At 39.4% G+C, this 26,720-nt stretch overlaps 1 protein-coding gene across 5 annotated transcripts in view; it reads left to right on the top strand.

The window, feature by feature from the left end:
- Positions 1-26,720, top strand: part of NME7 (NME/NM23 family member 7) — a 92,960-nt gene that overhangs the window by 39,047 nt on the left and 27,193 nt on the right. For 4 of the 5 annotated variants that reach the window (XR_008467170.1, XM_054207211.1, XM_054207246.1 and 1 more), the window contains 3 exons: positions 14,055-14,119; positions 14,980-15,048; positions 18,908-19,009. Coding sequence is in view for 4 of the 5 variants with exons in the window: in XM_054207211.1 (XP_054063186.1) it covers positions 14,055-14,119; positions 14,980-15,048; positions 18,908-19,009 (236 nt within the window). In the remaining variant the exon portion in view is untranslated. The remainder of the gene's footprint in view (positions 1-14,054; positions 14,120-14,979; positions 15,049-18,907; positions 19,010-26,720) is intronic. The other variant, XM_054207231.1, reaches the window with a different exon arrangement.

The following is a 26,720-nucleotide window of genomic DNA, read 5'->3' as shown; positions in this document are numbered from 1 at the left end:
AGGACAAATTTTTCCATGGCAGGATTGTTAGGGTCCTTAATTTGATTGTGAAAATAGCGAAGTGGATAGCTTGAGCTATGCTTTCTTATACTTAAGATATAATTTTTATTACATATGGGGGCTCAGACTCTCTCTTAGTGAGCTCAGGTTGTCCCTTCCTACCTTTAATTTTCTTCATTTCTGTGGATTTCATAGTGCCCTGTCTGTTACTTTCTTCCTTTTTCTTGAACTTCTCAGAATTTTTCTAAATCACCAAAGGACCTGGCCCTGTTTGCACTCCCCTCTGAGAGTAAGTGTCTGGGGGAGGTGGGGGTGGTGAGAGACAGGTACAGCTAAACAGAAAATGTAAGTGCACACCCAATGTGAGCACTAGAAAAACAGGACTGAAGTTGAGCTTAATATCCACTATATAATCCTTTTTCTCACACCACAGAAGGCTAGAAAGGCAGACCACAGCTGACAAACAGCAACTAAACTTTGAAAGACCAAGTGTACCTTGTGTGAGCATTCTCTGTCCATACAGCTTTCATTACTACCCTCAACAGAATGAAGAAATCAAAACTGAATTTTCTCTTTGAAGTCAGCAAAGCATTTTATCAATTTTAAATTAATATCAAGAATGATGGAATGGCTATGCTTTTACGTTACTAAGCTCTGTTGTTCCTACCTGTTCTCTCCAATGTTGTTTTGAATGTTTCAAAAGCCACAAATGCTGCATCTCTAAAAGAGATTATGAGACTGAGGCAGTCTTGTAAAACTTTCCAGAAGTCTGTCTTCTGACGGGGAGTTGGGCTTAGGGAAGGGAAGAGTCAGTGTAGCTGGGCAGTGGCCTCCCTCTTTAGCTGAGAGCACCGGTGTGGCTTCGTATTGTAACTGGGCTGGTTCCAGTCTGCAGTGTGAGGCAAGGTGAATCCTTCTTCATAAGGGCTGCAGGAACTCTCCATCAACCCAATGGGCCAAGAGTGTTGCAGGGGAGAGGATTGGGCTTTCTTAGCCTGACCTCTTCTGTCTTCCTTAGTCTTTCTCGTATTTTTCTTCAGCCTATTTTTGTGAGTAACAACAAAAATATCACTGAGTGGCATCTCTTTTGGTACGCTTGGTCTTCTTATAAAGCACTTTGTGTCATCACACTTGAAAGAACCATGCACAACTGAACAAAGAGTAGCTTTGCATCAGTTTTTTGATGTCTTAATTCTGAAATTATTATCTTACGATCAAACTGCCTGTTTTAAAGTTTCAGGAATATAGCCTTTGCCTCCTATAGATTTTAAAGTTTTTCAAGTTCTGAGCATGCTGTGTATCCAGTGGCAGGCCATCTCTACAGAAGTGACACCATTCCTCCTTTCCCCTGCTGAGTGTTTTGGACTTATGGAACAGCACACTGAAAGGGTTTGGGGGGACCAAACAATCTGCTCAGGAGAATTCCCAGCTGCTGGCCTGAAATAGGCAGACAAGAAGGGATAAGCTCGGCTTTAGGGTTTAGAGAGCAGAGAGATGGCAGCGGAGCAGACTGGCCCCATGGGATTGCGCATCTGTAGGCAGAAAGTTTGAGAAAGGAAGGGATATGACCTATTTGGGCTCAGCGATATGCAACAGAGCGGGAAGGCCCTCCTCATCTCATCTCATCTCCTTTTTAATGGCTGATAGGAACTGCGTTCAGTGGTACCTGAGACATTCTGGTTATGCCAGCACCATCTCCTGTATCTCGGTTGAACAAGGTGTTGTAGCAACTAATGAGCTGCCCTTTTGGCAGAATTGCATGTAGGAGACTGCGTGGTCTTAAAAATAAGCAACTTGCTTACCTGCAGCAACAGTGTTTCTGGCTGTGGCTGGCTACCTGCTGTTTCGGGGGGGGGGGAGAATGTGAGTGGAAACATGGCAGCTGGAGAGAAAAGGAAATCCTGCGTGGCCATCACAGTGAGGAGGTGGTTTGGTGGAGGCATGGAGAGGAATTTATGTGGGTCAAAGCAGCAGAGCCTCTTATGCATTGCAGATTTGATGTGTGCTCCACAAATTTTCAGCGTCGTATATCTAAAAATAAACCTTTTTGCCATTTCCTATGCACTGCTGAGGCTTTGAACTTGATTATCTAATTACCATGAATATAATCTGCTCGTTACACATGTATAATTATGTGAAGTTTCACTTAGATGCTTGAGCTTATATGGAGCTTTAGTCTTTATTTCTGCAGAAACATTTGACTCAATTTGTGATTTGAATTTTGCTTTCCAGTCCTTTTCCCAGTGTTTATTTTTCCTTCAGAGTCCATTGCATAACTGATTCTTAGAAGGAAAAAATCTTTGATTTTTCCATCCTGGAAGGTGGTTTGCTTTAACCACAGCTGTAAGCTAGGAAGCTTTTCAGCGAGTTTACCTGTCTGTCAAAAGGCTGGATCTGATCTCTAGTTTCTGCTAGTTAATTCTCGGATAGAGTCCTTTCTTAGAAACTGGCTTTGATTACCGTAGAGGGGTTTTATAGGGTTCCTATCCAGTGGCAAAGCAGTGGAAAATCACTGTTGGTTTTATCTCTGGCCTCGCTGACCCTCTCCTGACGGTTGTGCAGAAACATGTGTTGCTAGGCAGCCCCAGCAGCGCAGCCCCCACCACCTGCAGCAGGACCTGGTGCAGTGTTCACCCACCTGATAAGTCCTGTAAGGGAGAGTACTGAAAGCGTCTGCCAGGCTGCAGAGGAACCCTGGGGCCTGATAAAGGGTGTCGGGGGAGTTACGCGAAGTTTAACTTCAGCTGTCAAGGGTGCTGGTAATGCTGGAAGGGGTGGTATCACTGGCCCTCTAGGAATGTTTATCGTACACGCCTCTTAAAGAAGTAAGGCAATAGCTATTTTGTCAGTCTGGTGTCAGCGTAATGTGTTCTGTGGAGGATCAGAGATGGGAAAACAGCTGGAAAGGCCACTGAAGCCAGTGTAGCCCAGCGCTCTGAACTAGACAGCCTTAGCTTATTCTCTAGCAGCTCCTCCCAGTGGAGATGAAGCACTTCCGTGGCTGGCTGGAAAGTTGGCAGTGGCGAGGTTGTTGTATTTTAACTCTGAAGAGGGTTTGCAAGAGCAGTCCAGTTCCTCTTTATTGGGAACTGAAAGAATGCGAAAGCAACCTGATGCTACTCCATGCAGACTTGTTCTGACCAGGGGTGTGTCGGGAGACACAATGTGGTTTCACCCCTCTAGAATTTGCCATGCTTTTCAGTGTCTTTTAGCTTCCTTCTTCTCTTCTCCTGAGATCGGTTTTCAGTCGAGCAGGGTAGTAACTAGTAAGCACAGCTCCTCAGTGTGTTGATTAGGATTGTAGGGCTTAGTTGTTTAATAATTGGAGAGTTTTAGTGTGGATCTGCATTCTGTAACTCACTTGCTTCTTGTTCTTGGAGCTTCTGATAATTCAGATGCAAGGTCACAGTTGCAATCATTTAGACATCCTCTTTTTGTAATTCCCCCCATGTTATTAGATCTGGGGGTATTAGCAGTAGTGCTCAGAAGCCAAAATTGTAAATGCACCAAAATGGATGAACTTCAGTTTCATGCCTTGAGGACAGTTATGACTCGACTGTTTTGTTGGCAGAAATAGCATTTTATAGATCACTGGGTGGGATTAACTTTAATGTATTTATGTGTAACAGTGTAGTCATGTTTGTTGTAGGAATTAGAATTTGGTATTTCATGACTGATTTAAAGTTTCTTTGGTGTGGCTTTTACTTCATTCCTTTGAAAAACGAGCAGGGGAAAAAATGATGAAAATAGTGATGATCAGGCTACAAAGGCTGAGGTCAGAAGTGTGTTGTGTTTCACATTTTGTACTTAGGTTACAGCACAGAGCTTGAGAGATGAAATCCTGCCCTCCTTTTCTGTGTTCTGAAGCTGAGACATGGGTTCTCCTAACCTCAGAGTTTTGCCAAAAACAAATATGCGGCTAGAACTGTGCCAGAAACTTGAAAAGCAAAACTGCTAGTCAGGAAACTGAAAGGCCTGCCCCGAGATAAGGAAGCCTCTATGGTCTTGAGGGCTCCTACATGAGAGACTGGCTACCCAGACAGGTTTGTTCTCCTGATAGGTGTTAAGCTTGAGGTTTTGTTCTAACATTGCTGGTAAGTTAAATCTTTGTCCTTCTTTTGTAAAAAAAAAAAAAAAAAAAAAAAAAAAAAAGTGACGAGTGCTGTCTTCCACATTATTCTTCCAACTAACAGGAACAGGAGTGGATTCTTTGCAAATGGAAAAGATGTTCTGTGGAAATGTGGTTTTAGACATGTTCTGAGTGGATGATAAATCTTAGAGAGCGCTCCTATCTTAATACCAACTGGACTGCTTTAGAAATTCATTGACCTTTATATTGATTAACAAAATGCTGCATGACAGGTAACCGCAAGAATCATATTTCCTTATTTATGCGAAGACTTAAAAAAATTTTACTTGAGAGCGTAGTTCCTTGCTCCAGAGACAAACCTAACTTGGACAAAAAGAATACCAAGGACAGTAGTTCAGTCTCAAGCAGGTATAGAAACAGGATAGCATGTGGGATCCAAATGAAGTGAAGAGAGTGGGGAGAGGAGGACTAAAATACAGCATTTTAGTATTATATGTCTGACTGCAAACAACTGAAAAGCTGTTCCTGACACGACCTGTTACTCTTTGAAAGAGAGAAGGCATCACTGTGAAAATGTCCAATTGACCTCTGTAGCATGCTAAATATAGTTACATGTATGTAGTTAGGAAAGGAAATAAGCTGGAAAATAAAAAGAGGGTGGGATAGAAGAGGTGCAAGTTTGTCATCATTCTCAGGACTAGATATCTGTATCATTGTTTTTTATCAAGATGATTTGTATTCATTAGATAAGATTTTTTAAAAATTGTAAAAAAAATCTGGACTCTTTTTTTCACCCTGGGGTTTTAGACGTAAGTTTAATTAACTCATTATTTTTATTTTCAGGAAACTTAGAAGTAGAACAAGTTTTTCAGAATGGTGTTTTCTCATACTTGAGAAAAAATGAGGAAAGCGATTTTCTCATAAGTAATCTGAAAGTATATTTTCTGTCTGTGATAAGTATGCATAATAGAAAGTTGAAGTGCAGAGGCTGTGGACTTCAACTTATCATAGGCAGAACTTTTCTTTGTATCTTGTCTACAAGGTTGAGCAGAAAAGGACATCAGTGATAGTCTTGATACACTTAATTAGAATCATAGAATCATAGAATCATTTAGGTTGGAAAAGACCCTTGGGATCATCGAGTCCAACCATCAACTCCACTCTACGAAGTTCTCCCTTACACCATATCCCTTAACACCACATCTAAACGAGTCTTAAATACATCCAGGGATGCTGACTCCACCACCTCCCTGGGCAGCCTATTCCAGTGTCTGACCACTCTTTCTGTGAAGAATTTTTTCCTAATGTCCAGCCTAAGCCTACCGGGCTGCAGCTTGAACCTATTCCCTCTTGTTCTATCACTAATTACCTGTGAGAAGAGACCAGCACCAACCTCTCTACAATGTCCTTTCAAGTAGTTGTAGAGAGTGATGAGGTCTCCCCTCAGCTTCCTCTTCCTCAAACTAAACAGTCCCAGCTTCTTCAATCGCTCCTCGTAAGATTTATTCTCCAGGCCCTTCACCAGCTTTGTTGCCCTCCTCTGCACTCGCTCCAGCACCTCGATATCTCTCTCATATTGAGGTGCCCAAAACTGGACACAATACTCAAGGTGTGGCCTCACCAGTGCTGAGTACAGGGGGACAATCACCTCCCTCCTTCTGCTGGTCACACTATTTCTAATACAAGCCAGGATGCCATTGGCCCTCTTGGCCACCTGGGCACACTGCTGGCAGTGTCCAGAAGTGTCCAGAAGTCTGGAAGGAACTATTTGAAGATAGAATCTGTGAAAAAAACAGTGCGATGAACACAAATCTTTGCAGATGCTTCAAAGAAGTAGAGTGGATTGTTTGAGATGTGACCATGTGACCTCTGGATATTCTCACATGCAATATGGCAATCTTAGTGCTGCAATTATGTGAAAACTACCTAGTAAAGCACTATCCTTTCACATGCAGGAGCTTTTTTGCAGACAGATTTGTCCAGGCAGAAGACATATTTATGCAAAATTGAATATGCTTTGTTTCTTATGTTTTGCTTGAATATATTATAGATAGGTTGTTGAAATGTTTGGTGGTGTCTGGTGGTGCTGGGTTGGTTGGTTTTTTTTGTTTATTTGTTTGCTTTTTTCTCTTTAGATAAGCTAGGAAAAATGATTAAAATAAAAGCAACCTACATTACCACTTTATCACCAGTTTTTAGAAAAAAATTTAGCTTTCCTGAGTAGACCATCCACTTCCATCTGTGTTTTAAATTCTTTGCTGTAGTGTAATGATGAATATTCCTTGCTTGGGATGTTTGTTTTTGAAACCAAGTCTATGTTGTTTCTTGATTATTTCCTGCATGAAGTTTTAGCAGCTTGGCATTGGGTTCACAACTTAGACTGACTTTGGATTTCAGTGGCTAGTGGGGAAATGACATTTATTTTTTCGAAGTATGAAAAATATATTTTACATTTGAATTGATTAAGGTAGAGGGGGAGGTGAACTGAATCTGGAAATCCTTTCTGACAATTTGAGACTGAAAGGAAGAGGAGGCGGTATACTTCAGAGAAAAAAAGCAGATCAAATGGCACAACCAATCTTTGCTGAAGGTTATAAGTATCCTCAAACTTCTGGAAAGAGAGTGTTTCCCAATAGTGTTCAGTAGACTTACATTAGTGGTGCTCTTGCTGCTGAAAATCATCTCTGTGCAGGAACGATGGTGTTAACATTAAAAAAAAACAAAACCAAAACAACCAACAAACAAAAACCAAAACCCAACATAGACATTAGGAATGAGTGTTTATTGCTGCATTTTGGGATTTTCATTCTTAAACAGCAAAAAGTTAATTCTCAGAGTGGTCTGCGGAATTTTAATCTGATGAAACTTCTTTCATATCAAGTAAACTGATGAATCAAGAAACTATAATTTCATTTAAACCACTTAGATAGTGGTGATATGATGGACGTTTACCAGCATGTCTTTTTTGGAGGAAAATATGCTTTGCTGATCTCTGAATTCTCTAAGTATGCTTTCCCTTGCTGTTACGAAACTAAAATTTTCCTTTAGTGAAGTAATTTGTACGTTTAGAGCTGTGCAGCACAAGCATCTGCGAAGCGTTAGATGCTTTCCTGAACATTGAACTGGATGTGAGCACGTCAAATTAAAAGGGCTTTACAAGTGAAGTCTTGTCATCCATCCTCAGGCCAGTTCCTGTCAATATTGTCAGTAATGACTCGGACAGGGAAAGACAGAGCATGCTTGCAGGGTTTGCAGATGGTACCGAGCACCCACTACAGTTTTGGAGGATGTGATTAGAATTCAGAATATTCCTGATGAACTGCAGAAATGAAGCAATGTGAAGAAAATGAAACTGAATATAAACAACTGCATAGCACTACCACGAAGGAGGGAAAATAAATGCACAAATATAAAATAGAGAAGAACTGTCAGGATATAAGTGAAAAATCTGTACAGAAATGGTTGGAATAGTGATATATCGTAAGCACAATCAGTGTTCACAATGTTGGACACACACTTTATTTAGTTGGCGCTTTTTTTCAGTAACTAGTTCTACTCAGTGCTGGTGAGAAGCCAGCTTGTGTACCATGTTGTTTCTGGGCACTCTGTTTCAAAAATAACATAATCAACAGAGAGCAAAAAGAATAAGAAATTTAGCCAATGAAGACTTGATGAAAACTTGAAGGGTTTCGTTTATTTAACCTGAGGTGGAGAAGACATGGATATACAACTTTCTATATGTAAATTTAGAAAATTTGTGCGTATTTACTAATTTAGATGAAAGAAGATTTAATCTAATCATTAAGGAAAACTTCAAAGTATGTCACTGGCCTGATATCTGGGGATGTAATGGAACCTTTGTTACCAGAAATTTCTGAGAACATTTTAGAAAAATTAAAAAAATACAGCTATGCATAGTCTTAACTTCACTGTACCTTGGAGCAAAAGCTAAATATCTTGAAGTCTCTTCTCTTACTGCCCTTTTCAAGGGAGAGCATAAGAGCATAAAGAGAAAGGCAGGTATTGTGTCTGAAAAGAGCCAAGGCACAGAATGTAGGAATATGTGATAATATTTTGCCAAGTTGAAGATAAATGATAGAGCTTACAGTGTATTTCTATTGATCTACGACAGTGAGTTGGCAAACCTTCCACAGGAAGTAGACTATAAAATTAGTAAAGGCTGGAGGAGAGTATAGGGGATCTCCTGAGGGTTTTGTCTCCAGAGTTAAGTTAATTGACAGTGCAATAGTAGATTAAAATTATTGTTTATAATTATGGGCTAATGCACAGTACAAGGCGTAATTTTAACCACTTCCTTTCTGTAACTGTAACCACTCATGAAAAGTCCCATGCACAGTGTTCAGTAGGGATAACCAGAAAAAAGGAAGAAGTATTAATAAGCAATGAATGGTTTGAATTATGATACTGAATGACATCATATAAACCAGTGGTACAGCCTCAACTGAAATATGTTTAGTTTTGTTCACACTCGAGAAAGAAGCAGAAATATATGAAAATCATTATAGCCATAGAAACGTTCTCCTAGCCAGAGTGATTGACAATAATCTTCTCAAGTGAAAAAAAATCAGAGTGGATGTGCTAAGGCAGTACAAAATAATGAACATCTTAAAAAAAAGAAATAAAAAGAAAAACAAACTGGATATTTCTTTTTAAGCTTTCTCTTAACACAAGAACAAAAAAAAGACAGAAAGACAGAAACCTAAGTCTTTCTAGGTTATTTTGTAAATATACAACCATCAGTTTGCATTCAGCATAACTGTTGCAGAGGTGTTGATCTTTCCTTCTTTATCTTTCTTTCCCCTCAAAGTCCCTTCTCAAATGGCACATGCTGCACAGCCAAATTGCTGGATACTTTCTGTAGCCTGGCTGTGATCTTTGACTTGAATTTCTGTATGGATTTTTGTATATGAATGTTAAGTGTACTCTTCTCATCTCTTCCCATGCATCAATTCTCAGAATATGGGGTTTTTTTCCTACAGATTTTCATCATTTTGTATCTTAATGCCCTGACTGGCTTTCACAAGTGTGATCTTGCCTCGTTCATAGCGGTTTGGAAAGTTGCAAGTGGGATAGAGTAATTGAACCTTTCACCCCTTTTGAATCTTTCTATCGATGCCTGTTCTCAGTCGCATCAGGTGCTTGGCCGTTTCAGTTTCAAGGTCCCCTAAGGTTTACTCTCTGTATGCATAATTTTTCTTATGCTAGCAAAATACTGACTTTTATTCTCCAGTAAAGCACTGGTGATATCCCTTGTCTTCACCCTTTCAGTATTTTCAAATGAGTATTGTTTGTAAAGATTTTCACCAGTGCTGCAGTGTTGATAGTTCTACATAAATATCTGTAAAGCCGCCCTTCAAACTTACTGATGTTCTCCCTTAATACAATGCCTAGAGAGAAATGGGGAATGATGGAAAACCTTGGATTCTGTCACTATGAACAATATTATGTCACATTTCCTTACATGTTCCTCTTTATCTTCTGTTTGCATCCACTTGTCTTTTTTTCCCCCTCATGGTTAGGCTGGATAGCTTTTGAGCTCCCATTCTCCTGTTGGCCCAGTGTGTGTTGCTCAGGAGACCCTCCATCCCTCTGTGACTCACTTCTTGGTGCTCCAGGCTACAAATACAAAAATGGTTGATTATCGTTTTTCATACAGTACACAGCAAGACTGGGAGATCAATCGTTGCAAATTATCACTATGGCCAAACTTTTGGGGAGTCTAGAAATGGTGTATTTATTTTCACAGTAAGAATGCCTAGAGTTGCATTATTTCTAAGTAGAAAAAAAAAAAAAAAACAAAAGAAAAGAGATAGTTAAACCTTGTTCTTCAGGGGATAGGTTGCCCAACTGAGAGGAAGAAGTACACTTTTTGAGGAGGACGTCTGTCAGCTTCCTACTGCATTGTGTTTTGCAATGTTGTCTGAATCAAAGATTAGTGAGAACTTCAACTGAAATACATTGCAGGAGGGCCCAGCTCTGAATCACACTTCTTTTGGAATCCAAAAAGGACTTTTCTTGGAGTCATTCTCCTGATTGTGATTCTCTGGAGTTTTGGGACAGGACCTTTAACACTTGTCAATAAGGAAACACATAATTTCATTATACTGTGAAGCAAAATTGTTTTTTAAAATGTCAAAAATAGATATGAAAGGAAATTGCTACTTATACCTAATGCTATAAGCATCTGGTACCAGTTACTTCTAGAAATATGTTACCGGACTAGGCGATCATTGATCTGATCAGTCACGGCAGTTTATGTACTACTGTCAAAAAACAGTTATCATTCCAGAGGAATTATTTTTAATTATTGGAATGGCATTAAAAAAATGACATATAGAGGTTGATATGAGGAACCTAGTTCTTGACTTGCTTTGAAGGCAGTCTGCTGTCTTGCCTAATAAGCTTTTAATGGTGGAATGGTTAAATTGGGAAACAGGGCAAGAACAAAGGGAAGAGAATGTAACAGCCCTAATCACAGGGTTGGTGGTTTGCAGCGCACTGGGACTGGCAGGTCCCGGTAACACATCTGTTACATCCCGTTAATTAAAGTGCTGTTAGGTTAAAAGTGACTTTCCTGAACTGTTTTATTTTATTCCAATATGTAATTCTGCAAACAGTTGTAACATTTTTCAGTCTGATATCTTCCCTGCTACTTTCTGCTTCTTAATGAATTACAATTTTCAAATACTGTGTGTTGTAAAGCAAGAAATTATAGATCAATGTAACCAAGGAAGTCTTGATACCTTATCATTTTATCTGATTAAAATATGTTGGAAGATTATTTGTCCTGTATTAGGTGCGTAGTAACATAATGCTGCCTAGGAAACATAAAGTGTGTGCATGCTTGTGCTCTGTCTCTCTCTCTCATATTTGTTAGGATTAGTATTAAATTCCTCCAGATGTATTTAGTAATGCTTGTGATTCTTTTGTGCTTTGTGACTGAAAATGTACCATAACTGGTGCCTAATCTGCAGCTTTGATTTGGGTTCTTACTTTAATCACATTTTACACATGCACTGGCCCTGTTTGAAGGGTCCTTAAAAATTTGGTTTTTTCACTACAGATCTGGATTTTTAAATTGAAAACAAATTGTTGAAAGCTGCTGAAATAGCACTCTATCTAATTAGTTGTTCTTTTCCTCAGCCTTGTCTGCCCACAAAGGAGAGGACATGTCCCAGTTCAGTCATGCAACTGACTGAAAGTCTGAAACAGATCCCAAGCGGAGACTTGAGCTTCCACTGTTCTGTTGCTTGGGGATTGCCTCCATGCTTTTTGTTTCTATTTTGGTTCAGGTAGAATTTGAAAAGAAAGTATCCCTAGGAGAAGTGACACATGTATTGCCTAAACTGGGACAAGGGAGGCCAAGTCACTGGATTTGTAGATCTGCACTGCCACTGGCAACGTGCTTATCCTCCTGTGCCCCAGTTGCCACATCTGGGAAGTGGAGCTAACATCCCACTTTGCAAAGATAGATGAAACCTCATGCCTCTTCCTTGAGGCATTATCCTTTGATAATTTTTTTTGCAGGGCTTCTATCTCTGTCCAATGGTGACAATAATTCCTTTGGTTAAGTCCTTTGGGTGTTGCAGTCGCGGGCAATCTGTCTGGAGCAACAAGGTGCTCTGTTGCTCTGAGTGGGAATGAACTCAGGAGTACAATGTAGAGGAAAATCTTGATAAGTTTATCACAGTTAATTATTAAACAAACCTTGTATTAAAGACCTTTATGCAAAATACATTCCTACTTTGATTTCTATCATTAAAGGAGCCTGTCTCCTCTCTACAGAGAAGAAAAATCTCAACAACTTTGGTAGAGAAACAGCCCAGAAAGCTGAATATGAGTCCCCCTTTGTTCCTCTAAAACATGAATTTTGCTTACAGCTCATAAAACTGCCAAGGACAAAAGTTCTGTAAAAGGCATATCTCCATAGTACCCCAGAACCTGATACCTGATGAGTATTTTAATTAGATGTTTGCTGGCTGTGAAGGCCTATGCAAGTGTCCCGTTCTTGACTGATGAAGTGCCAAATGGATATCTGTCGTGCAAAGCAGCTTTCTCCTACTAAGATAGCTTTGTCCCTGCAGGTGGCCGTTGCCATTTGTCTGCCGCTGCCCTTCCTTCATCTTTGTTGGCTTCTGGTGAAGCAGTGGCTATCAACTGGAGTGTTGGCTCTGGAGATCGAGAATGAGAAAATGTTTATGCTCTCTCACAGATTATTTATTCATTTATTTATTTCCTGAATGGTCCTCAGCCAGTCACTTAATCTCTTTATAAACTGGCGATTCATCTCTGAAGTGAAGACTGTAGGCTGACTGCCTCACTGAAACCTGTGTGTGGAAGCGTCCGAGCTGCTCAGCCTTTCCAGCAGTGTGGACAAAAAGAAACTAGAGCTCTGCTTTCTCTCTCTGACGTGGTCTTGCATCTTCTGGGCAAACCTGTCCAAGCCCTTCATTTTGCTGCTGCAATGATGTTTTTACATCTTGAAAAAAAGGGGGAAATGTATTTTCCCGGTTTCATAGGAGATTTATAAGGAAACTTTTATCCGTGCTAGTGAGCCATGGATAGTCCAGTATAGTGGACAGGAACTGCACCTGCCTCTCCTTGTTTCTGCATTCTGTAAGCTCAAAGAGCTACATGGCCTGAGTATGTATCAAAATGTCAGGTTTTCCCTTTAGTAATTTGAAGATTTTTGGAACAAACACACTCTGTTTTATATGGGGAAAGTTTTTCTACATAAACCTTAATGTGAAAGTACAGTGGGAGATACTTCAGGGACAGCTTTTTAATTTTCGCCTGTAAATACAATTTTTGAAAGCCCTCCAACTCTCCGTCTCATTTACTTAGAGCTTCCACTGATCTTTTAATATGGGAGGAAGCTCACCAATCCTATGCTACAGTTATTAGCAGACTGTGTACAATTCAGGTCTTGAGCATCCTAGAACCTAGATGCTAGCTTTGTTTTATTCTCATCTACGAAATTTATGCAGTGCTAAAAATTCCTGCAATTTAAAGACTAGTTAATAAAATTATTGAATGACCAGAACTCAAATCCTGCCGTTGTCATACATTATAGGGTATTCTTCTGTGCTTAATTCTGTTCTGAATAAATGTCCAGAAATTTGTAGTTTCTCACAAATTGTACTAGAGGACAGGCGTTTTCATTCTATAAAAATGGTGATTCTATGAAAATCACTGACACAGAGTACTGTGCTTGGCTGACGTAATCTTCAAAATGGCCTGATCTTGTAAGCACAGGCAAATCTAACATACACATTCAGTGGAAAATCAGTGGTTCTTGTTCTCTGAAGTTTAGTGTTTTGTTTTACAATGTCATTCAGTCTTTGAGGATACATTCTGGAGAGAATAAAGCAAGCACTAAGATCACCAGTAACATATTTGTCAGTACCTTAGAAGCAGTAGGGTTTTTTTGCATTAATGTGCTTTTCCATAGAAGACGTGAACTTTAGTGCTGGTTTATTGACAATATTTATTATCATCCTGCATTGTTTCTAGCTTAAAGTAGGACCAACGCTCTGGTGAACGCTGTATAAAACCAGCAAACTAGGCAGCCTGTGCCCTGAATTGATTACTGTTTAAGCATCAGTAGTGCCGGTGGAACTTCATTAAAAATATAAATCTTGATCTTGCATCAACCTGGTGTTTTGCAGTTGATGTGAGAAGAGCAAAGGCTTTGCTAATTACCTTTTTTTGGTAGAAATTCTTTTCAACAGCTGCTTGGAATGTAGTTATTTGAAACCATCAACATGTCGCTTTACATAGGACATGGAATATGTAAACTCAGCCCTGCTCTCTGCTTCCTCTCACAGCTTTACACAAACACTGGTGTTTTGGTTTGAAAATAAGTGATGTATTGGCATAAATACCGTCCAGTTGTAAGTTCTGCTTTTTAAAATTGATTACTGTCTTTTGTGTCTTTCTTCAGGCCTAGCTGGAAAGATTATAAAAGCCATCATCAGTGAAGGATTTCAGATCTCAGCTTTGCAGATGGTAGGTTTCCTTTTGTGTATGTTTTTCTGATAAACAGGTTGGAGAAGTGCCGTATGCTCTTCACAGCAATGCACGGGTGTCTTCCTGCAATATAAAACCCTTGTGCAGACTGTGTAGCAATGTTTTGGGATCAGCATTGTCCTTGTGATATTTGTGTTTTATTATTTGATTGATCAGGTGATCTGTTTCTCATTGCTAGGTGACCTTGAACCAAAACACTTTACCTCTCTGTATCTCAGTTTCCCTATAGTTGGAAGGAGGATAATGATATCTGTCTCTTCTAGAGCAATTTGAGATATCTTTACAAAATATACCATCTGAGATTAGAGAAATGATTGTTAATATCTTAATATCTTTCCTTAATTTTTAAAAAATATATATTTAGTATGAATTTAGGGGAAGGTTTTTAAAGATACTTAAACGATTTTGACACCCTGAGCACCCTCAGCAGTTAAAGGAAGTTGGCCCAGAGACTGTTCCCAAGACTGGTCCTGTAAGTCCTGCCCTTTGATTTTTGGGAAAGTCTTGGGACCTGAAATCCCCTTTGACTCAAATCCCCACCACAAATGAAGAATAGCCCCGTTCCTTTACTAGGCAACAAACAGATCCTCTTGCACGTCTTAGTGGCATCAGCCAACATTACGTTGTCTACTCATATATAAGGTGGAAGAAGATACTGTGTGCTGTGTTGCCTGTGGTGTCATTGGCTAAGTTATTGACCAACTTCATGTTGCAGCTGTAAAGCCATTCCTTTTACCTAGTAAGCTTGAGTATTCTGAATGTTTGCTGCTTAAGAAGGGGTGCCTGTCTATTTGTTGTTGTTGTTTAAGGCAGACTGGCTAACATTTTTGTTTTCTTAGTTCAATATGGAACGTGCAAATGTGGAAGAATTTTATGAGATTTACAAAGGTGTTGTCGCTGAATATGTGGTAAGCATAAGTTTGAGAATAATCTGTTTAAAAATAAAATATGGTTAAACAAGGAAGTGGTCACACCTTTCTTCTTTTAGGATTGTGATAGGATTTCTTTTAGGAACCTGGTATTGACCAGTTCTAGCTTGTTCTTCAATAAACTACCTCATCTTGTTGTGCTATCCATGTTGTAAGAGAGTCTTTTGTGAAAATCATTCACCCAAGGAATTTCTAAAATACAAGAGTGAAAAAAGACATCCTCAGATAAATTATTTTATTGCAGTAGAGCTATGAGAATGTGTCACATCTGTATCTTTGTTTGATTTGACATGGCTATAGTGGCTTGGAGCAGAATATATATTTATTATTTTGTTTACAATGGGGCTGCTCTATTTGAGTGCTTTCTTAATCACATTTTCAGTTATTCTGAAATTTATTGATCTGGCTTTTGTGGATCTTCAGAAAACTTAAGAAGTTTAAGATATGCTGTAATCCCAGTGGATATCTAAAACTGTATATTATTATGCCTTGTTGTACTGTCACATAAAACTTCCTGACTGCAGATAGAACAATGGGAATACAAGAAGGTGAGCGGGCATTTCTGTATCAACTTCTGGCAGGATTTTGGTTCATTTTACAACTAATAATGAGTTTAGCTTCTCTGCCATGTTATGTACTATGCAAATTAGCCTTAATTTTTAAATGGTTAAATTATTAAAGGTTTTCTACAGAGTTACTAATATTACTCCAGACACTTACTAATATTACTCTGATAATGACTTCCCCCCCACACCTTTATGATTGTTTAGTCCAACTTACTTCAACAGGGTTTGTAGATTTGTCTTTAAATAGATTAGGAGTACTGACAGTTCACTCTCAGATTGGGGATTACTCTTAAAGCCTCCTCTGATAACACCGTTTTTGACAAGGACCAAAGGAAGATTGGACAGGCAGACTTGTAGGTACATGGCAGATTTCAAATATGGTAATATGTGACCAGTATATCAGGGCCCAAAGAATCCCATGGTACTGCAAAAGTCTCTACTTTGAACCAAATTGGAAATTCTCCGCCATCTTCTGCAGCTTCTGTACAATCTCTGACCCTCTAATAAATTGCAAATTTTAGTTACATAATTTAATTGGAGAGTTACTCAGAAGGGAAAGTGACATTTAAACAGAGTAAGTCAATAAAAAGGTATGTTTTATATGGGATTTGCAGAAAAGTGAGGATCTAGGGCTCTGTCCTGCAAGCCGTATGTGCTGGATGCACTCAGTTGAATTGAAATGAAATGAAATGAAATGAAATGAAATGAAATTAATCTCTCCTTGCACTCCGGATATCTGTGAAACAGGAAAACATGTGAAAACAAATCATGATGCTACAGGGATCCAGTGAAGGCACATATGGGAACAGCAATAGATACTGTCAGTGAAGGCCAAATAGGAAGAAGTATGTTGTGAAATAGGATATTGAAGAAAGAATATGACCTCTTAGATCTGTGACTCAGAACCGTCTGTTTTGATCTGAATTTTATTTATCATTCCAAAATAACTCAGCACAGAAGATACTTGGCATCCAGAAATCCTTTTCAAAAACTGTACTCCCGTTTCTTCTGGTTACCCCTTGTCAGTCAGATAAAGGCTTGACATTGTATGTAAAGCACTTCTCTCTGAAAGGAGAAAGATGAAAAATGGCACAAAATTTTTAGCTTTGTTGGTATCTCCTGCAGGGGATTTTGCATACTATTGATTAGGTTTTATGCTGTTTTCTTTGTATTTCCTGCTGTAGCAAGAATAGAAAATGGGAAAAAAAGTAGGGAGATTATGTTAGGTCAGCTCAGAATCCACTTCATTAATCAAAAATGATTGACCTTGATCCAGCTTCAGGAATGGTTTTGGTTGACCACAAGCTATGTTATTTGATGAATAAACTATTTGCTAAAGAAAATTTCATTTAGCTGTAACTGGGAGTCTTAACAGAGAAACAGTGTCGGCTATTTGAATTCAACTCTGGACTTGATGAGGCTGCGTAAGGTAGGCCAAGCTTGTCTCACATCGTACCACATGCCTCCATGCTTTAGTTGATGATGGCAGCTGGTCTTCAGTCCTCAGCTTTGTGTTGTAATGAAGGAGCCAGGAGTAATTTTGCTCATGCTGTTTGCTGTTGCTGGTGGGATGTCGCTGCTGATATGGAAACAATAGAGAAGGAAGGAAGGAGCAAGAAAAAACACAGTTTGCAAGGAGGAACTGAGTTGATTCAACTAAAGTCAAAAGCCCATTTATTCTCCACTTTCCTGTTAACAGTTCTTTAGACGAAAGAATTCAGTGAAATTGTACAGAGTAGCGACTTTGTGGCAATTTATTGTTTCTCAACAGAATGAAACATATTGTACTTTGACCTGTTCTTAACCGAGGATCCATCAGTGATAAGACAGTTTTTGGAATTAAAATGTCTGCTCATGTTGTACAGCATGTCTGCACTCTTTTCGTGTCCTCTCAGGAATACTTCTACCTACATTTCCTAGATCAGGCTGATGATAGAGGCACTTGGCTAAAATTCTGTCCCGTTGACTTCAAAGTGGGGAAATAAAGCACATGCTCTCAGCATGGGATCCATTATGAAGATACTAGCTCTTTGGAACAATACCGCTTGACTTGGAGTCTTTGTTTTTAGTTTCCATCACAATTCATAAAAGGCAGAGAAGGACTTAATTTTTCTTTTCCTATTGCCTTTTTGCCCACTCTGCGTGCTCTTGTTCTTTGCCGTGGCTCATCCTTGACCTTGCCCATGAATGGTGGGTGCGATTGCAGTACTTGCTTATTCTTCCCTATACTCCCTCATTTCCTGTGAATGTTTTACCCTTTCCCATTTCCTCATTTGTTTTGATTCTTTTAATTGTCCTGATTTGTTTAAAACTTGTCTGCTTGAATTTCTAGACAAGTATGCAGTTATAAGCGCATGTTTTAAAAAAGGAAGTCAGACTAGAACATCAAAATATGTTCTTTCTGCTTGTGAAACCTGTACCTCTAATTAACAAAGTCCAATTTGGCACTAATGCCCAGACTTAATTTAAGCTTATGAAAACTGAGACCCATCTTCCATCACCCGCTCAGAACTCACAATGTCTGTCTACTCTCCAGGACGCTGCGGGGAAGCAGATGATTTCAATGTAACTGAGATTCTGGTAACAGTACACCACAAAAATGTTATCAGATCAAGGACCCTTTCCCTAACAGGTTGTGCCACAGGCCTGTTTCAGTTCCACTCTGTTGGCTTGTGTGTTTCAGCTTCTGTAGTAATACCTGAGGAAAAGACAGTGAAAACCAAAGGCCAAAGAGACATTTTAATGACTTAAAGCCATCAAATGGGTGTATGTTTGGAAACAAATATAAGCTGTGTACCGTGCGCCCTGTAGGGAACACTGCAAAGTACATTGCTGCCTGTGGAACTGGCTGAACATAGTGTGATTTATTTTTTTTTTTCAGGCTTGTACTCAGCAAAGTGTGTTCCATTGAGTCAGTCTAGTTTGACAAGTTATGGGATACTTCTGTGAAATGCAGGTCAAGATCAATAAGGATGTACCCACAAAGAACTTAAAGTGTTGCGGATGCTGTTGCATGCTATTCAGTATCTTCTTGAAGCTGAATATACAATTTACTTCAATCTCCACCTTCTAAACCAAGTAGCAAAATGGAAAACAATTATTTTGTTGTGAACACTGATTACATCTTTGTTTCATGTCTTTACTTTCCTCAATGCACCAGTATTTCTTAATTGTTACTGTCCTGTAAGTTTGGGTCTAGTTTTGGGGAGGAATACAACCCTTGCTAATGCCCAAAGAACTTCAAATTTGTTTCTGTCTTTTTTCTCTTCCAGGAGATGGTTACAGAGTTGTGTTCAGGCCCTTGCATAGCAATGGAGATTATACAACCTGAGCCTCCAAAAGTGTTCAGAGACTTCTGTGGTCCTTCTGACCCTGTAAGTACTTGCTTGAGTGATAAGGAATGCTTAAAGAGTTGATGTGCTGTCTATGTGAATTAAAATATCGCAGTGTGGTATGGCTGCCACGTACCTGCTGCATTCCTTGGAAACATTTAAGCATTATCTTATGGAGGTCAAATACTAGTCTTAGCGGACCAATTTGTAAATCCTCTAGCAACTCTTCTGATCTTACCTAAACTAGACGATAAAATACTGTTATATGAAAGGAAAGCTATCTAGGCAAAAACCTTTGTTGAAGATTCATAAATATTCTAACACAAGGCTTCAGAGCCCTGGAACAAATAGTTTCTGCTGGTGCATGCCAGTGTAAATCAAATGTTAGACTGCTGCAGTCTGTGGCATTCTCCTAGGGTGAAACTGTAAAAGGAGAATTGTTTCCTTTGTTTTTTAGAAAGAAGCAAACAAAAAAGGGTGTAAAAGTTCTTGTGCCTGTTTGCTATGCTAATGCTTCTGGCTTTAATTTTTCATTTCTTGAGGTAACTAATTGGATATGTATGATACTGTGTGCAATTTGGAGACAAGCGTAAGTGCTATCTCAAAAAGTTTGCAGTTTTTTGTTACACAATGAAGCATACTATAACCCACAGAAGCCATGAGGTGAAATATCAAGATGGAAGCAATGAGGTCAGTGTTTGTACATTTTTTTGGTTGCGTTTTGATGTTTTAGTTGCAGACTGAGTGCGTTTACTAGTTTCCATAGAAAAAATTCACATAGATTAATATTTGAAGGGGAGAACAAGTTGTTGAGGATGTTTCTTCAGGTCCAGAGTTTCCATTACAGAAAGCACAAGTTAAGGGCATTATCCAAACCCTTTTTTCCCCCTTCTATTTAGTGACATTCAAATGTTTCTCTGCTGGGTTAGCATCATGTAAGCAGAGCGTAACCTGTTTATCTGATTTAGTTTTAACTGCAGGATGATGTATCAGTAGTAATGTACACAATATGGTGCTTTCAGTTTTGTTTCAAATTATATGTTTAAGGTTTCTGATCTTTAAAACTTTCAAAGATGCAGTTGTTTTATTTGGGCCTGTTACATCCTTTTCACGTTTCTGCTTGTTTAATGCCTGATACGTTAAAATCAAAACATGTTTGCAAACATCACAGCTGCTTTAGTTTGTTAAAGACAAGTGTACCTAGACAATGGAAATGTCTCTTTTCCCTTACTGCATCACATGAAAAGCCCTGTCATAGCCATACAACATGTGTGTGACCGAAGGAAGTGTTGATAAGCGGAGGAACTGACTGAGGGATGTATAAACTGATGGTTTCTCTGGGTAGCACAAGAAAACAGCAAAGGCAAGAAATAAATTCCTGTTCCCAGATCCCTTGCTAGTACCTATGCTGTTTGTGTTTCCTTTTTAATGGTTAGCTGTGTGATTTGTTAAGTGAGAATGAGTACCCACCTGCTTCTAATGGAAGTAGACGGCTGTAAGTTTTGGACAGTGACTTCGTAGTAGTTACACTAACAGTATGTTTGGAAGACAGGTAGCTATATTATATATATCTGTGAACTGTTTTCTGTAAGAATCGCAAATTAATTGCTTCTTCAGGAACATAAAGCATATATACAGTAACTACAGCTGCTCTCAAGAGTGCTCTTTGCTTGAAATTTTTCTGTCTCTTCAATCAGTGTTTGTAGCTTGTCCTTGAGGAAGAAGGGACTAAGGTACGTCAGTGGTCTTTTGTCGTTCCCAAACAGAATTGTCAGAGAAGCTAACTGAACTCTGTGGTTACAGTATCTTTCTCAAATAGGGGTAGCAGAAACCATAACAGCAGTTTCATTATCTAGCAAGGTTATATACAGACCATGAAGATACCATGGACTGGATATTCTAGTGGTTAAAGTAAATTTAAGTGTTGTGCAAGTAACGTGTTTGTTTGTTTATGTATGCTAGGTCCTGATGCGTGTACAGCCTGTTTACAAATGCAGGTGAAGAGCAAGTTTACTATAAAACGTACCTGATTGGGTCACTGGCCCCTGTTAAATAGTACCCTATTTGGCAAGTAATGCCATTGAAATCACTGTGATTACTCTCAAAGCAAGGTGCTGTTTGAAATGAGTAAAGGTGTTGGAATTTGACTTATATAATGAATCTCTCCCAGTCACGTGTGCTGTTAATTATATCTTAGATACATAGCAAATGTAATAATTACTTTGTGGCAAGTCAGATATCTAAACTGGGTATGAATGTTAACATCCCTTTTAGTCTCCTCTTGGTTTTGCAGGGAGGCAGTTGGGGTACACATCAGTAAAAGGCATCCAAAAAGAGGTGTCAAAAATTTTCCCAAATCAAAGCGAGATGTTAGCACTGCAGGTCAGTAAAGCTCTCTGCCAAAAACATCCTTCATTATTAACTAGCTTATAAATACTTTATTAAAACCTCTCATGTGATAGTAGGGAAGACTACTAACCAAAAACCTGTTTTGAGCCTCTTTGTAGTAGTATACGGACAGCATATCAAATCTGGAAAGCAGGCAGTGGGTAAAGATATTTGTCTGTAAGGAGTTGTGCCGGACATGCTCACTCTCAAATTTCTTGTGACCTGATTGAAGGGCTCAGTGTCACAGATTGCAGGCTTGTGGAACGTTTGTCCCTGCTGGATAGCGTATACAGTCGGAGAAATGCTGTTCTGCACATCTTGCTGCTGCTGTTTGCATTCTTCTTGTACACTGGTACTTTTCTAGGGAGTTGCAGGTGAGTCACTGCACTCTTGCTAAACTGTCAGCATCTTCACACTCGGCTTAAGCTCCTGGAGTGCAGCTGGATTTTTTTTGTGTGTCATTGGTGGTATCATCTGAGGCCTTTCTGTAATCTTTCAGATCAGCCGTGATGCTTGTTTTTCTTGTCTTCCAATTGCAGCCTTTAGCTTAGCTGTTCCTCACAGTCAGGTCACAAACTACTTGTATGACTTGCTCTTGGCGTTTCTCTGCACCTTGTTCTCTCTGTCCTGGAATGCCTCTACTTAGGGCTTTGAAGTGGAAAACTTTCTCCACGTGTACTATAATAAAATGGTATTTACACTTTACTTATTGTTGCAGCACCCCTATAAAAGTCCAGCAGTCATTCTGATGCCCTTGAAAATAATTTTTCTTTACAATGTTAATAAGGGCTGTGTAAAAAAGGTCTCTGAATTCCACACAAGACTATAGCTTTTCAAGGAGGGGAAGCACCCACAGCCTCTGCTGTGCAACCAAAGCTAGGAGGTTTGAGATATTGAGATCCTTTGAGCAGCTGAGCAGTTTTATTTAGATATTTAAATTTCAAATAGGAATGGTATTTCTGAAATGACTTTGAGTTCCACTGATTTTCCATGGCAGGTCTGAATCATTTAAGCCTTTTTTCAAAATATACTATCAAATCTTGTAATGCAGGTTGTTAAATTGCATTTTTTGTGCTGGGTGCTATTTCACTCAGTTTCTACTGGTGCAGTTCTGACATCGAAAGAAAAAAAATATTTCACCTATGGCAAAGAGGTAACTGCTCTAGAAAGCTAGGAAAGGAGTTAATTAAATCAGATTACTACAGAACACAAATCTTTTGAATGTCTGATGCACACTATCACTTAGAAATTGGAGTTGCTAACTGCAACCAAAGTTTAACAGAAAATAAGCTATGTTTCTTCTTCATTGTAAAGAAATAAAAGTGTTTGGAGGCATAAGGATAAATGCATCACAGTGTGCGTTATCGAAAAAGCTGTTTTGTTTAAGTGCCATAAGAAAAAAAATGCGCAACGTATTCTGCATTAATTTGACATTGTTTCACATGGATCAGGAAGTAAAGGCTACAGTGGAAAACCTTGGAACAGGGGGATGGTGGTCAGGGAATCCTGTCACGGCTTGAGCTTGCCGACACTGATGTTTCATTTGATTGATTGTGTATTTTTCGCCTCTGGAACGCTTGGAAGCCTTTTGTTATTACTTAGGTCTGAAGCTACAGCTTCGGTTTTCATTTCTTCTTTGTGCAGCTTCTGTGTTGATATGGCTGCTGGTAACGTCTTATCATGGAATTGTTGAAGTGATTACTTACTATTCGTAAGACATTTGAAAAATGCTGTAGAAATTAGATATATTGCATTTATTTTTTTTTATTTTTACTTTTCTTTTGAACTTTCTTCATACACAAATGAAAAAATTGGTTAGAACATGTAATTCCAGGAGGCTACATCAGCTACATGTTCCTGGCTGATTGCATAACCTTTAGTAGTCTTAAGAGCTTTTAGTTAGGATTGGCAGTACATTAAAAGTGACTCGAGTACCTTCTGCTGTGAGTTATTATTAAGGTGATGCTGCAATGTTTCCGCATCCAGTGGGACGAAAAGGGATTTTTGTATACTTGCTTTAGATCCTAACCTTCATTCTTCAATTTTAAGGGTAACAGTGTATTAACAGCTTTTTGTACTTTTGCATTAATGCCAAAGAGCTAAAAGGGAGATGAGATGATTTAAAACAAAGCAGTGAACTGAAAGAGCTGGAGTCTGCTTTAGCTCCATTCCTGACCTCACTGTGTGACCTTGGACAGAAAGTTCAATATGTTTCCAGCTCAGTTATTACATCAGTTAAACAGGGATAACAGTGTGAGCCAAAGAGACGTTGCTGGCTGCTGTAAGAGTTTTGTCTGTATAGACCTCCTCTGAATCTCTAGCACTGAAAAATACCTACCTTTGAGGCCAAAAATGTTCATGCTCATTCCTAGAACTATATTAGCAGCACAACATTTTCATATTACATCACATAAAAAATAGTTCAGTGGAACATATAAAAAAATATAAAAGAAATATGGAAGACTATTTTTGAGCTCCCAAGTATTCACTTTCTGGTAACACCTTCATATCTGTTTCAGTGTGGATTCTGTCTATAGCCTAGTGAGCCTTGGTCAGAGTGTTGACAGCGAAGTACATAATGTGCTTCAAGAGAAGTAAGATTTATTAATCTAATTCTTTGATGAAGAAGATTTTCCTATAATTGATTATCTGCTCCGATAGCCTGAGTCATGTAATAATAATAACAATTTTCATTCAGTACCAGACCATTATCAGCTAGCGTAGCAAACAGATAGATCGATCGATACTAGTTACGATACCCTGCTGTCTAAGCCTGCAATGGGAAAGACATGATTGAATTGCTTGGATGTTATTTAGGGTCAGTCATCTGACTCTGTCCTTTCAGTTTTTAATTTCCACATCAGCCTCTGCAAGTCTGATGAAAATGTATTCTAAATAGTGCTAAGACCTCTTAGTTAGGGGACATAGAAACTTTTTGACTGTGTGTCTGTGGAGAGAGATTCTTCCTTCTAGTGCAGCCCCCTTTTGCTGAGCTGACACTGTGATTCATAAAGCCCAAAGTCTTGGTGGGTTCAGGACTTCTACCTTCTGTGTTCTGTGTCACCCCAGTGTGCATGGGCAGGGGGCTTATTAAGACTGGATCTAGAAGAAAGGAAGTGTTAAGGCAGCTGTGCTCTAATGACCCACAGCTATAATGTGAGTTGCCACCACCACTTTAAACTGTTAATATGTTGGTGTATGGTTTGAAATTTACCTCCAGAAGTGTTACAGCTTGTTGTCAGAGACAAGCCTGTGTCTGTGCGGATGCCAAACACCACACCTGTGACAGTGAGTTTTCCCTGGTTTAAAGCGAATGGAGTCTGCACTGGCTGCGCAGGAAACGAGACTAGTACATAAATGTCATATTCGTTCTTCTTGTGAAAGCTGTGTGCAGCCCTGGGAGCAGCCGAGAGTCAAGAATCCAATAATTAATTTTTACAGGCATGAATTGAGTGTTCATAGTAAGTTCTCCTGATATGTTTCTCTTGCTTCTGAATGGGTATTACAGAGGTCTGCCAGCCCCTGGCACCCTCCCTCTGCCACCCTGTTTACTTTTGTCATGTGTGTGTATGTGCTTTGTAGTGGCATGTATGCATGATCTGGTTACAATTTTGAGGTCACCTGCCTAGAGCTCTGTTTCGTGCATACTGTCCTCTCCAAGCCACCCTTTGCAGGCAATGGGAAGTCCTTTGATAGGAAGAGGGACTTCAGCCTCACTGAAACATGTCTTTTTGGGGAGATTACAACAAAAATCAGAGCACTAATAGTGGTGGAGGAGCCTTTTGCTTGCAAGTGGCTTGCTTTAAATGTGGCTTGTTATTGCCTGAAGGTTGCTGTCATATGATGTCTGTTAAATGTCATGTGGGGCTGGAATTTGTAGGCTCACTTTGATTCTTGATGGGTAGGTGCATATGCGCTGAAAAATGCTGTTATTAGTGCTGACTTGCATTCTCCACCAGGAGACTATATACTGACAGAGCCCTCAAGACTGAACTCTTTTTTTAAATCCAGTGTGATTGAGGCATGTTGGCAAGGTTACAGTTTGAAAAAACTTTTATCTGCCACTCCTCATCTGAGGCTCCAGAGCTACCAGACTTAATAGAGTCTGCCTAAATAAATCCTGGGTGGGATTGAATTTAGATTCATTGGTCACAAATTACAATTTTTTGGTAAAGCAGGTAATAAAAGGTATTGTATTTCTGATATCGAGCCCACTACCACCACAGAGGCATGACACTAGAGGAGTCTGCTGCTTTCATCCTCTGGAGAGAAGGTGCCGGGGACTTCTGAGAGAGGACTGAAACTGGAGTACATTTGCATCTTGTTTCTGGTTGCTGGAATGCTTTTTTTTATCCTCAGTTGACTCCCGAAGCCCCTCTAGCCTATGGAGGGCTTTTTTGTAGTTTCCTCTGCTTCCTGTCGCTATGATATTTTAGTATACCCTCGTGACAAGGCACCTTCTTAACTGCAATTTCTGGACATTTTCAGGAAGTTATCAACATTTTGTCAAAAATCCTGTATGCCCTCCTGGAAAGTAGCATCAACTTCAGAAGCCTCAGGGTTCCCATCTGTTTTCCCATCTTTCCCTTATATCGGCTGTCTCTGGCTTTGAACTGGTTCTTCCTGGGCTCCTCGTGCCTGGTCCCAGGCTGGAATAGCTTGCCTTATTTTAGCAAGAGGAGAGAAGCTGAACGTGAGCCCAGAGACTGAAGGAAAGCAGAGATTTGCCACAAGGCATTAACAGCATTGGTTTGTGATCTTCCTTGACTTGCTGTGCTGCCACAGAGACCTCCTAGCTGCTCCCCAGAATGGATAACATGCTAGGGTATCCTGGAGCTAGATTTTTATGCCTTTGCCTGCAAAGCATCATAGGGCTAGCCATTTTTTGTAAGGTTTTAAGCCACACTTAGAACATTTACGTTTTAAGAAAACTCAATTTCTTGATCAAGGACTTTGTACTGTTCAGCTCTGCAGACACATGAAGACGTTTAGCCTAATCTGAAATCACAAAGACTAATTGTATCTATAGGTAGGTGTGAAAGAAGTCTGAAAGACTGGCTTAGGGATCATAAAGGCTTCCTTTGCACTCAGACTGAGTGCATCCTGAAGTAGTAGGTGGGTGTTATTAAAAAGTGGTATTTAAAGCCTCTAAGATGAACACAAGATTCTTATAAATGCTATTTAGTTATAACTGTCCCTCTGCAGGTATTGTTTTGCAAAATGAATGCTTCCATATCCTGTTTGTGTTGCATCTTCCTGTTTAGGTTCTCTCCAAACTTTGAATACATGCCGTGTTTTAGAGGGTGGTGTTACAGATTTAGTATCTCATATAGATAGATCATATTTTATTTAAAAGGTGACCACA

This window comes from Rissa tridactyla, chromosome 1 (genome assembly GCF_028500815.1).
Source record: "Rissa tridactyla isolate bRisTri1 chromosome 1, bRisTri1.patW.cur.20221130, whole genome shotgun sequence".
NCBI classification, from domain to species: domain Eukaryota; kingdom Metazoa; phylum Chordata; class Aves; order Charadriiformes; family Laridae; genus Rissa; species Rissa tridactyla.
Note: the sequence above shows the minus strand (reverse complement) of the source record. Positions and strands in the feature narration are given on the sequence as shown.